The 13095-nt window shown below is 44.3% G+C and overlaps 1 protein-coding gene across 14 annotated transcripts in view; it reads right to left on the reverse strand.

The window, feature by feature from the left end:
* The window catches only part of LOC140619454 (uncharacterized), a 29732-nt gene that overhangs the window by 14786 nt on the left and 1851 nt on the right, over positions 1-13095 (reverse strand). For 5 of the 14 annotated variants that reach the window (XM_072802851.1, XM_072802841.1, XM_072802844.1 and 2 more), the window contains exons 1-5: positions 11750-11889; positions 9614-9742; positions 7158-7286; positions 4705-4833; positions 2253-2381 (exon numbers count right to left, since the gene is read on the reverse strand). In XM_072802851.1, the coding sequence (XP_072658952.1) occupies positions 2253-2381; positions 4705-4833; positions 7158-7286; positions 9614-9742; positions 11750-11810 (577 nt within the window). In that variant the 5' untranslated portion in view covers positions 11811-11889. Of the gene's footprint in view, positions 1-2252; positions 2382-4704; positions 4834-7157; positions 7287-9613; positions 9743-11749; positions 11892-12779; positions 13056-13095 lie in introns of those variants that run through there. The other 9 variants (XM_072802849.1, XM_072802848.1, XM_072802847.1 and 6 more) reach the window with 9 other exon arrangements.

Below are 13095 nucleotides of genomic sequence, written 5' to 3' on the forward strand. Positions count from 1 at the left end.
AATCCCATTTACAATTGCACCCCAAAGCATAAGCTACCTAGGAATAAACCTAACCAAATAGGTAAAGGATTTGTACCGTAAACACCACAGAACGTTCCTGATAGAAATCGAGGAAGGCATAAAGAGAAGGAAAAATGTTCCATGCTCATGGATAGGAAGAATTAATATTGTAAAAATGTCCATGTACCCAGGGCAATTTACACATTTCATGCAATCCCTATCAAAATGCCATGGACTTTCTTCAGAGATCTGGAACAAACCATCTTAGGATTCAAGTGTGGAAACGGAAAAGACCCCAAAGAGCCAGGGGACTATTCAAAACGAAGACCCGCATTGTGTGGGGGCATCACAATGCCAGATTTCAGGTTGTACTACACAGCCGTGGCCATCAAGACAGTGTGGTAGTGGCACAAAAACAGACACATAGTTCAATGGAACCGAATAGCAAATCCAGAAGTGGACCCTCAACTTTATGGTCAACTAATATTCGAGAAAGCAGGAAAGACTATCCCTGGAAAAAAGACAGTCTCTTCAATAAATGGTGCTGGGAACATTGGACATCCACATGCAGAAGAAGGAACCTAGAGCATACTCTGACACCACACACAAAAATAAACTCAAAAAGGATGAAAGATCTAAATGTGAGACAAGAATCCATCCAAATCTTAGAGGTGAACAGAGGTAACACCCTTTTTCAACTTGGCCACAGCAACATCTCGCAAGATACATCCGCGAAGGCAAGAGAAACAACAGCAACAAGGAATTACTGGGACTTCACCCAGATCGAAAGCTTCTGCACAGCAAAAGAAACAGTCCACAAAAGTAAAGGACAACCTACAGAACGGGAGAAGGTATTTGCAAACGATCTCTGAGATAAAGGGCTAGTGTCCAAGATCTATAAAGGACGTATTCAACTCTAGAGCAAAGAAACAAACAATCCAATCATGAAACCGGGAAAAGACACCCACAGAAATTTCACAGAGAAGACAGAGACATGGCCAACAAGCACATGAGAACATGCCCCGCATCGCTGGCCATCAGGGAACTACAGATCCAAACCCCCATGAGATACCACCTCACACCAGTGGGAATGGGAAAAGTCACAAGACAGGAAACCACAAATGTTGGAGAGGATGCGGACAAAGGGGAACCCTCTTGCAATGTAGGTGGGAATGTGAACTGGTGCAGCCACTCTGGAAACCTGTGTGGAGGTTCCTCAAAGAGTTAAAAACAGATCTTCCCTATGGCCCAGCCTTTGCACTGCTGGGGATTCACCCCAAAGCTGCAGATGCGGTGAAATGCGGGGACACCTGCACCCCGCTGTTTATGGCAGCAACGTCCACAGTAGGCAAACTGTGGAAGCAGCGTAGGGATCCATCGAGAGATGAAGGGATAAAGAAGATGTGGTCCACAGCTACAATGGAATTATTCCTCAGCCATGAGAGACGACAAATACCCACCATTTTATCCGACATGGACAGACGTGGAGGGACTTACGCTGAGTGAAATAAGTCCATCAGAAAAGGACAAACTTGATATGGTCTCATTCATTTGGGGAATATAAAAACTGGTGAAGGGAATTAAGGGAATGGCGAAATGAGGGAAAATATCAGTGAGGGTGACAAAACAGGAGACACACCAAACTCTGGGAACTGAACAAGGGGTAGTGGAAAGGGTGCTGGGCAGGTGGTTGGGATGACTGGGAGAAGGGAACTCATGGGGGCACCTGGCGGGATGAGCACTGGGTGTTATGCTATATACTGGCAAATTGAACTCCAATAAAAAAATGTAAAAACAGAAAACATTTTCTAATATTTAACATGGACTAGTATGTCCAAATGTTAGCTTCACAACCCCTCACATTAAAACTGACCAAATTAGAGTTCTCAATGCGATTTCACTATTTTGGCCACAAACTAATGACTGACCTTTTAAATTAAGATGTGGACACATGAAACAAAGAATACGGCTTAGGAGGTTTGTCTTTACTATGGCACCCCGGCAAAACTGACTAATGATTCTGTGTTGCGTGTGTGGAGAGAGCAAAAGAGCAAGTGTAAGGAGGAGAGGGGCAGAGGGAAAGGAAGAGAGAGTACAAAGCAGGCTCCATGCTGAATATGGGTGAATCTGATGACCTTGTGGTCATGACCAGAGCTGAAAACCAGGAGGCAGAAACTTAGCTGACAGAAACACCCAGGTGCCCTTAGGACAATATTTCTTGAGAATATTTAATGAATCAATTTTCATGTTACCCTCTCGGATATCTGATGATGAGTCAAGTTCCTTGCTGCGGTATATTGTGAATATTTTCAGCCGTTTTTCAGGGCTGGTGTCTCCAGGTTGTCCACTCAATTTTTGTTTATTTGTTTCCACCACAGCTCCTGGGAATAAAATGGACAGAGAAAGAGCTGTTGACTGACATATTGTTGTTTGAAGAGCCTCGAAAATTAAGGAGTCAATCCCATTTACATGTGTACCCAAAAGCATAAGCTACCTGAATAAACCTAACTAAAGTGGTAAAGGTTCTGTACCCTAAACACCACAGGACGTTCCTGATTGAAATCGAGGAAGGCATAAAGAGAAGGAAAAATGTTCCATACTCATGGATAGGAAGAATTAATATTGTGAAAATGTCCATGCTACCCAGGGCAATTTACACATTTCATGCAATCCCTATCAAAATACCATGGACTTTCTTCAGAGAGTTGTAACAAACCATCTTAAGATTAGTGTGGAACCGGAAAAGACCCCAAAGAGCCAGGGGACTATTCAAAACGAAGACCACAGCTGGGGGCATCACAATGTCAGATTTCAGGTTGTACTACACAGCTGTGGCCATCAAGACAGTGTGGTAGTGGCACAAAAACAGACCCATAGATCAATGGAACTAAATAGCAAATCCAGAAGTGGACCCTCAACTTTATGGTCAACTAATCTTCGAGAAAGTAGGAAAGACGATCCCTGGAAAAAAGACAGTCTCTTCAATAAATGGTGCTGGGAACATTGGACATCCACATGCAGAAGAAGGAACCTAAAGCATACTCTGACACCACACACAAAAATAAACTCAAAAAGGATGAAAGGTCTAAATGTGAGACAAGAATCCACCCAAATCCTAGAGGCGAACAGAGGCAACACCCATTTTAAAATTGGCCACAGCAACATCTCGCAAGATACATCCGCGAAGGCAAGAGAAACAACAGCAACAAGGAATTACTGGGACTTCACCCAGATCGAAAGCTTCTGCACAGCAAAAGAAACAGTCCACAAAAATAAAAGACAACCTACAGAACGGGAGAAGATCCTTGCAAACGACCTCTCAGACAAAGGGCTAGTGTCCAAGATCTATAAAGAACATATTCAACTCAAGAGCAAAGGAACAAACAATCCGATCGTTAAACGAGCAAAAGACCCGAACAGAAATCTCACAGGGGAAGACAGAGACACGGCCAACAAGCACAATAGAACATCCCCGCATCGCTGGTCATCAGGGAACTACAGATCCAAACCCCCATGAGATACCACCTCACACCAGTGGGAATGGGAAAAGTCACAAGACAGGAAACCACAAATGTTGGAGAGGATGCGGACAAAGGGGAACCCTCTTGCACTGTAGGTGGGAATGTGAACTGGTGCAGCCACTCTGGAAACCTGTGTGGAAGTTCCTCAAAGAGTTAAAAACAGATCTTCCCTATGGCCCAGCCTTTGCACTGCTGGGGATTCACCCCAAAGCTGCAGATGCAGTGAAATGCGGGGACACATGCACCCTGCTGTTTATGGCAGCAACGTCCACAGTAGGCAAACTGTGGAAGCAGCGTAGGGATCCATCGAGAGATGAAGGGATAAAGAAGATGTGGTCCACGGCTACAATGGAATTATTCCTCAGCCATGAGAGACGACAAATACCCACCATTTGATCTGACATGGACAGACCTGGAGGGACTTACGCTGAGTGAAAGAAGTCCATCAGAAAAGGACAAACTTGATATGGTCTCATTCATTTGGGGAATATAAAAACTGGTGAAAGGGAATAAAGGGAATGGCGAAATGAGGGAAAATATCAGTGAGGGTGACAAAACAGGAGACACACCAAACTCTGGGAACTGAACAAGGGGTAGTGGAAGGGGTGCTGCGCAGGTGGTTGGGATGACTGGGAGAAGGGAACTGATGGGGGCACCTGGCGGGATGAGCACTGGGTGTTATGCTATATACTGGCAAATTGAACTCCAATAAAAAAATGTAAAAACAGAAAACATTTTCTAATATTTAAAATGGACTAGTATGTCCAAATGTTATCTTCACAACCCTTCCCATTAAAACTGACCAAATTAGAGTTCTCAATGCGATTTCACTATTTTGGCCACAAACTAATGACTGACCTTTTAAATTAAGATGTGGACACATGAAACAAAGAATACGGCTTAGGAGGTTTGTCTTTACTATGGCACCCCGAGCAAAACTGACTAATGATTCTGTGTTGCGTGTGTGGAGAGAGCAAAAGAGCAAGTGTAAGGAGGAGAGGGGCAGAGGGAAAGGAAGAGAGAGTACAAAGCAGGCTCCATGCTGAATATGGGTGAATCTGATGACCTTGAGGTCATGACCAGAGCTGAAAACCAGGAGGCAGAAACTTAGCTGACAGAAACACCCAGGTGCCCTTAGGACAAGATTTCTTGAGGCTATTTAATGAATCAATTTTCATGTTACCCTCTGGGCTCTGATCCGTTGGCTGAACTTTTCTGTAACGGAAGATGGGAAAAATTTTTGTTCGTGTTGCAGGGCAGGTGTCCCCAGGTTGTCTGCTGGGTTCTGGTTGTGTTATGTTCACAGCAGATCCTGGGAAATAAATGGACATAGACAGAGCTGTTGAGTGACAGGTTGTTGTTAGAAGAGCCTCGAAAATTAAGGAGTCAATCCCACTTACAATTGCACCCCAAAGCATAAGCTACCTAGGAATAAACCTAACCAAAGAGGTAAAGGATTTGTATCGTAAACACCACAGAACGATCCTGATAGAAATTGAGGAAGGCATAAAGAGAAGGAAAAATGTTCCATGCTCATGGATAGGAAGAATTAATATTGTGAAAATGTTCATGTACCCAGGGCAATTTACACATTTCATGCAATCCCTATCAAAATGCCATGGACTTTCTTCAGAGATCTGGAACAAACCATCTTAGGATTCAAGTGTGGAACCGGAAAAGACCCCAAAGAGCCAGGGGACTATTCAAAACGAAGACCACAACTGGGGGCATCACAATGCCAGATTTCAGGTTGTACTACACAACTGTGGCCATCAAGACAGTGTGGTAGTGGCACAAAAACAGACCCATAGATCAATGGAACTGAATAGTGAATCCAGAAGTGGACCCTCAACTTTATGGTCAACTAATATTCGAGAAAGCAGGAAAGACTATCCCTGGAAAAAAGACAGTCTCTTCAATAAATGGTGCTGGGAACATTGGACATCCACATGCAGAAGAAGGAACCTAGAGCATACTCTGACACCACACACAAAAATAAACTCAAAAAGGATGAAAGATCTAAATGTGAGACAAGAATCCATCCAAATCTTAGAGGTGAACAGAGGTAACACCCTTTTTCAACTTGGCCACAGCAACATCTTGCAAGATACATCCGCGAAGGCAAGAGAAACAACAGCAACAAGGAATTACTGGGACTTCACCCAGATCGAAAGCTTCTGCACAGCAAAAGAAACAGTCCACAAAAATAAAAGACAACCTACAGAACGGGAGAAGATCCTTGCAAATGACCTCTCAAACGGCTGGTGTCCAAGATCTATAAAGAACATATTCAACTCAAGAGCAAAGGAACAAACAATCCGATCGTGAAACGGGCAAAAGACCCGAACAGAAATCTCACAGGGGAAGACAGAGACACGGCCAACAAGCACATGAGAACATGCCCCGCATCGCTGGTCATCAGGGAACTACAGATCCAAACCCCCATGAGATACCACCTCACACCAGTGGGAATGGGAAAAGTCACAAGACAGGAAACCACAAATGTTGGAGAGGATGCGGACAAAGGGGAACCCTCTTGCACTGTAGGTGGGAATGTGAACTGGTGCAGCCACTCTGGAAAACTGTGTGGAGGTTCCTCAAAGAGTTAAAAACAGATCTTCCCTATGGCCCAGCCTTTGCACTGCTGGGGATTCACCCCAAAGCTGCAGATGCGGTGAAATGCGGGGACACCTGCACCCCGCTGTTTATGGCAGCAACGTCCACAGTAGGCAAACTGTGGAAGGAGCTCGGGGTCCATCGAGAGATGAAGGGATAAAGAAGATGTGGTCCACGGCTACAACGGAATTATTCCTCAGCCATGAGAGACGACAAATACCCACCATTTTATCCGACATGGACAGACGTGGAGGGACTTACGCTGAGTGAAATAAGTCCATCAGAAAAGGACAAACTTGATATGGTCTCATTCATTTGGGGAATATAAAAACTGGTGAAAGGGAATAAAGGGAATGGCGAAATGAGGGAAAATATCAGTGAGGGTGACAAAACAGGAGACACACCAAACTCTGGGAACTGAACAAGGGGTAGTGGAAGGGGTGCTGCGCAGGTGGTTGGGATGACTGGGAGAAGGGAACTGATGGGGGCACCTGGCGGGATGAGCACTGGGTGTTATGCTATATACTGGCAAATTGAACTCCAATAAAAAAATGTAAAAACAGAAAACATTTTCTAACATTTAACATGGACTAGTATGTCCAAATGTTATCTTCACAACCCCTCACATTAAAACTGACCAAATTAGAGTTCTCAATGCGATATCACTATTTTGACCACAAACTAATGACTGACCTTTTAAATTAAGATGTGGACACATGAAACATAAAGAATACAGCGCAGGAGGTTTGTCTTTACAATGGCACCCCGAGCAAAACTGACTAATGATTCTGTGTTGCGTGTGTGGAGAGAGCAAAAGAGCAAGTGTAAGGAGGAGAGGGGCAGAGGGAAAGGAAGAGAGAGTACAAAGCAGGCTCCATGCTGAATATGGGTGAATCTGATGACCTTGAGGTCATGACCAGAGCTGAAAACCAGGAGGCAGAAACTTAGCTGACAGAAACACCCAGGTGCCCTTAGGACAATATTTCTTGAGGATATTAAATGAATCAATTTTCATGTTACCCTCTCGGATATCTGATGATGAGTCAAGTTCCTTGCTGCGGTATATTGTGAATATTTTCAGCCGTTTTTCAGGGCAGGTGTCTCCAGGTTGTCCACTCAATTTTTGTTTATTTGTTTCCACCGCAGATCCTGTGAAATAAATGGACAGAGAAAGAGCTGTTGACTGACATATTGTTGTTTGAAGAGCCTCGAAAATTAAGGAGTCAATCCCATTTACAATTGTACCCAAAAGCATAAGCTACCTAGGAATAAACCTAACTAAAGTGGTAAAGGATCTGTACCCTAAACACCACAGGACGTTCCTGAAAGAAATCGAGGAAGGCATAAAGAGAAGGAAAAATGTTCCATGCTCATGGATAGGAAGAATTAATATTGTGAAAATGTCCATGCTACCCAGGGCAATTTACACATTTCATGCAATCCCTATCAAAATACCATGGACTTTCTTCAGAGAGTTGTAACAAACCATCTTAAGATTAGTGTGGAACCGGAAAAGACCCCAAAGAGCCAGGGGACTATTCAAAACGAAGACCACAGCTGGGGGCATCACAATGTCAGATTTCAGGTTGTACTACACAGCTGTGGCCATCAAGACAGTGTGGTAGTGGCACAAAAACAGACCCATAGATCAATGGAACCAAATAGCAAATCCAGAAGTGGACCCTCAACTTTATGGTCAACTAATTTCGAGAAAGTAGGAAAGACGATCCCTGGAAAAAAGACAGTCTCTTCAATAAATGGTGCTGGGAACATTGGACATCCACATGCAGAAGAAGGAACCTAGAGCATACTCTGACACCACACACAAAAATAAACTCAAAAAGGATGAAAGATCTAAATGTGAGACAAGAATCCATCCAAATCTTAGAGGTGAACAGAGGTAACACCCTTTTTCAACTTGGCCACAGCAACATCTCGCAAGATACATCCGCGAAGGCAAGAGAAACAACAGCAACAAGGAATTACTGGGACTTCACCCAGATCGAAAGCTTCTGCACAGCAAAAGAAACAGTCCACAAAAATAAAAGACAACCTACAGAACGGGAAAAAGAGCCTTGCAAACGACCTCTCAGACAAAGGGCTAGTGTCCAAGATCTATAAAGAACATATTCAACTCAAGAGCAAAGGAACAAACAATCCGATCGTGAAATGGGCAAAAGACCCGAACAGAAATCTCACAGGGGAAGACAGAGACACGGCCAAAAACACATGAGAACATCCCCGCATCACTGGACATCAGGGATCTACAGATCCAAACCCCCATGAGATACCACCTCACACCAGTGGGAATGGAGAAAAGTCACAAGACAGGAAACCACAAATGTTGGAGAGGATGCGGACAAACGGGATCCCTCTTGCAATGTAGGTGGGAATGTGAACTGGTGAAGCCACTCTGGAAACGTGTGTGGAGGTTCCTCAAAGAGTTAAAAACAGATCTTCCCTATGGCCCAGCCTTTGCACTGCTGGGGATTCACCCCAAAGCTGCAGATGCGGAAAAATGCGGGGACACCTTCACTCCGCTGTTTATGGCAGCAACGTCCACAGTAGGCAAACTGTGGAAGGAGCTCGGGGTCCATCGAGAGATGAAGGGATAAAGAAGATGTGGTCCACGGCTACAACGGAATTATTCCTCAGCCATGAGCGACGACAAATACCCACCATTTGATCCGATGTGGTCGGACCTGGAGGGACATACGCTGAGTGAAATAAGTCCATCGGTAAAGGACACGCTTGATATGGTCTCATTCATTTGGGGAATATAAAAACTGGTGAAAGGGAATAAAGGGAATGGAGAAAGGGAGGGAAAATATCAGTGAGGGTGACAAAACAGGAGACACACCGAACTGTGGGAACTGAATAAGGGGTAATGGAAGCGATGGTGGGTGGGCGGTTGAGGCGACCTGGTGATGGGCACGGATGGGGGCACTTGGCGGGATGAGCACTGAGCATATGCTATATACTGGCAAATTGAACTCCAATAAAAAAATGTAGAAACAGAAAACATTTTGCTAATATTTAACACGGACTAGTATGTCCAAATGTTATCTTCACAACCCCTCCCATTAAATCTGACCAAATTAGAGTTCTCAATGCGATTTCACTATTTTGACCACAAACTAATGACTGACCTTTTAAATTAAGATGTGGACACATGAAACATAAAGAATACAGCGCAGGAGGTTTGTCTTTACAATGGCACCCCGAGCAAAACTGAATAATGATTCTGTTTTGTTTGTGTCGAGAGAGCAAAAGAGCAAGTGTAAGGAGGAGAGGGGCAGAGGGAAAGGAAGAGAGAGTTCGAAGCAGGCTCCATGCTGAATATGGGTGAATCTGATGACCTTGAGGTCATGACCAGAGCTGAAAACCAGGAGGCAGAAACTTAGCTGACAGAAACACCCAGATGCCCCTAGGACAAGATTTCTTGAGGCTATTTAATGAATCAATTTTCATGTTACCTTTTGATGGTTCGAGTGATAGTTCTACTTGTAAGCTGCAGCAGATGTTTAATAGTCTAATCTGCATTCCTGGGCAGGTGTCCCCAGGTTTTCTGCTAGGTTCTGGTTGTGTTGTTTCCATAGCAGATCCTGGGAAAAAAAAGGACATAGAAAGAGCTGTTGACTGACAGGTTGTTGTTAGAAGAGCCTTGAAAATTAAGCAGTGAGTCCCATTTACAATTGCACCCAATAGCATAAGCTACCTAGGAATAAACCTAACCAAAGAGGTAAAGGATCTGTACCCTAAACACCACAGAACGTTCCTGAAAGAAATCGAGGAAGGCATAAAGGGAAGGAAAAATGTTCCATGCTCATGGATAGGAAGAATTAATATTGTGAAAATGTCCCTGCTACCCAGGGCAATTTACACATTTCATGCAATCCCTATCAAAATGCCATGGACTTTCTTCAGAGAGTTGGAACAAACCATTTTAAGATTAGTGTGGAACCGGAAAAGACCCCAAAGAGCCAGGGGACTATTCAAAACGAAGACCACAGCTGGGGGCATCACAATGTCAGATTTCAGGTTGTACTACAAAGCCGTGGCCATCAAGACAGTGTGGTAGTGGCACAAAAACAGACCCATAGATCAATGGAACCGAATAGCGAATCCAGAAGTGGACCCTCAACTTTATGGTCAACTAATATTCGAGAAAGCAGGAAAGACTATCCCTGGAAAAAAGACAGTCTCTTCAATAAATGGTGCTGGGAACATTGGACACCCACATGCAGAAGAAGGAACCTAGACCATTCTCTGACACCACACACAAAGATAAACTCAAAAAGGATGAAAGATCTAAATGTGAGACAAGAATCCATCCAAATCCTAGAGGTGAACAGAGGCAACACCCTTTTTCAACTTGGCCACAGCAACATCTCGCAAGATACATCCGCGAAGGCAAGAGAAACAAAAGCAAGAAGGAATTATTGGGACTTCACCCAGATCGAAAGCTTCTGCACAGCAAAAGAAACAGTCCACAAAAGTAAAGGACAACCTACAGAACGGGAGAAGGTATTTGCAAACGATCTCTGAGATAAAGGGCTAGTGTCCAAGATCTATAAAGGACGTATTCAACTCTAGAGCAAAGAAACAAACAATCCAATCATGAAACCGGCAAAAGACACTCACAGAAATTTCACAGAGAAGACAGAGACACGGCCAACAAGCACATGAGAACATGCCCCGCATCGCTGGCCATCAGGGAACTACAGATCCATACCACAATGAGATACCACCTCACACCAGTGGGAATGGGGAAAAGTCACAAGACAGGAAACCACAAATGTTGGAGAGGATGCGGACAAAGCGAACCCTCTTGTACTGTACGTGGGAATGTGAACTGGTGCAGCTGTTAGAAGAGCATTGAAGATGAGTGATAACCTTATCAGAGGTCAAACTTTGATCTTATTACTGGTCATTTGCCTTGCAGAGCAACCTGAGTCAGCATGCCGTGCAGAAAGGCCTGGAGTTGCCATATGCTTATGGTTCCTGACTGAGAATATAATCTGCTAAATTTACAATGAAACACAATATGGAGTCTCACCCCTCCAGGTATTTAAAAAGGTCTGATGTATATTCTAGAAATCTGAGTTTTGGCAAATAGTTCACAAAATATTGAAAGCTGAATTTTGCAGAGATTTTGTGCAGTGTCTGCAGCACCTTTCAGCACACCCAAGAAAAAAGCAATGATTTCACGTCCATTGATGAACAAAAGGATAAAAAGATTAGTCTATCTCTACAATGAAATATTATCGCAAGGTAAGAGGAAGGAAATCTCAAGAATTGTGATGACATGCATGGCCATGTAAATCAAATACTGCATGATGGCACTTATATGTGCACTGGCACGGTCAACACACAGCAGCAGGAAAGAGAATAGGAGCTAGAAGGAGGGACAAAGGGGGAAATGTTGCTGGTCGGATACAAAGCTTCAATGATACAAATTCAATGTGTTCTGGAATTCTATCTGCAACCAAGGGCCTGTCATAAGCAACGCTGTATTATATGCTTGAAATCAGGAAGAGATTAGAGGATATCAAATGCACTTACTGTCAAAGAACAAGAAATTCGCTAGCAGACACTGTGTGGGGACATACCTTTCTTTTGATGAGACAATATGCAAAACAGAACAACATAGTCATTGAGAACGCAGTGCATAGTGTTGATGACTTGCCAAAAGTTACAATACTGATGAGGAAGGGGTCCGAGACAGGACGTGAGTTGGTTCCCTGGGGAGAGAGTTCCCTGAACACTTCAGATCTGCCTAGGGTCCCGGAGATCATGCTCTGATCCCCTGAACCAAGGGCTGCCTCAGTCTCTTTCTCAAATCCTCCTGCCCTAAGTTCCCTGTGCAAGACATTCCACAACAAGGGGGACTGCCTGAGCCAAGAGTAAAGTTCACATCCTAACGGAGTCATCCACCTCCCGGTTTCAATCCCTGACCCAAAACACAAAGCAGTTGCCCCCAAGTCAAGCTCTTGGAAATGGCAACGGGAAGCCCAACTGTGGTCATCCTCCCCCAGTGCTCACACTGCCATCTGGTTCCCATGAAGCCTTCCTGGGCACCAGTGGACTCGCCCTCAGTGACCAGTGGACTTCTCCCAAGCTGACTCAGAACCCAGGATTTTCCAAACATACTGTCCCATGAGGGCTCTGCCAAGAATTAGCTTCTTCTCTTCAACTGACCAAACATGTTGAACAGTTATTGTGAATTCATGACATTCAAGCATGTTTTAGGCCTCAGGGTGAATGTGTTATCAGACATACTACCACATGTGTCTTATCACCTTTTTTTCCCTTAGGAAGGCTGCATGCCCAACATAGACTAGACACATGACTCTAGATCAAGAGTTGCATTCTCCACTAATGAGCCAACCGGGCAGTCTCCACTCTGCTTCCAATTCTTATTGTATGTGTGCCACGGCCTGAGGTCAGACCATGCCATGACACTGATGGCCGGGCACTGGTCAGCTCTGTATCTCAGCTGTACAAGCAAATAGCAATGAGCGGGGAATGGATACCAAGCTAACCATAACCTGGCCCTTGAGTCTGATCTTCATTGTCCCAGGGGTAGGCTCTCATTTCACCATTACTAGCGCTCATCATACAGACAATGCCATCACATACCATGAAAGAAAGTCCTCGATTCTCAGCGGATCGAGGTCACGTGCTCAGCACTGACAGACTTAGACCAGGTTATCTAATGGTGCCTCCAAACCCTCAGAATCTGCAAACCGACCACAACCATGGCTTTGCACCTACCACTATCATAGCTTTATGCTGACCATAATCATGCTTTAACTGACCAGAACTATGACTTGGAATTGACCAGCCTCCTATGTCCTTTTCCTACTAGTGATTATGGCAAGATCTTTACCACTACGGCTCAAGAGCTTCCCTGGGCTATGTAACCACGGAGGTGACCTCATAATGGTAGACAGTG

Source organism: Canis lupus, chromosome 27 (assembly GCF_048164855.1).
Source record: "Canis lupus baileyi chromosome 27, mCanLup2.hap1, whole genome shotgun sequence".
NCBI classification, from domain to species: Eukaryota; Metazoa; Chordata; class Mammalia; order Carnivora; family Canidae; genus Canis; species Canis lupus.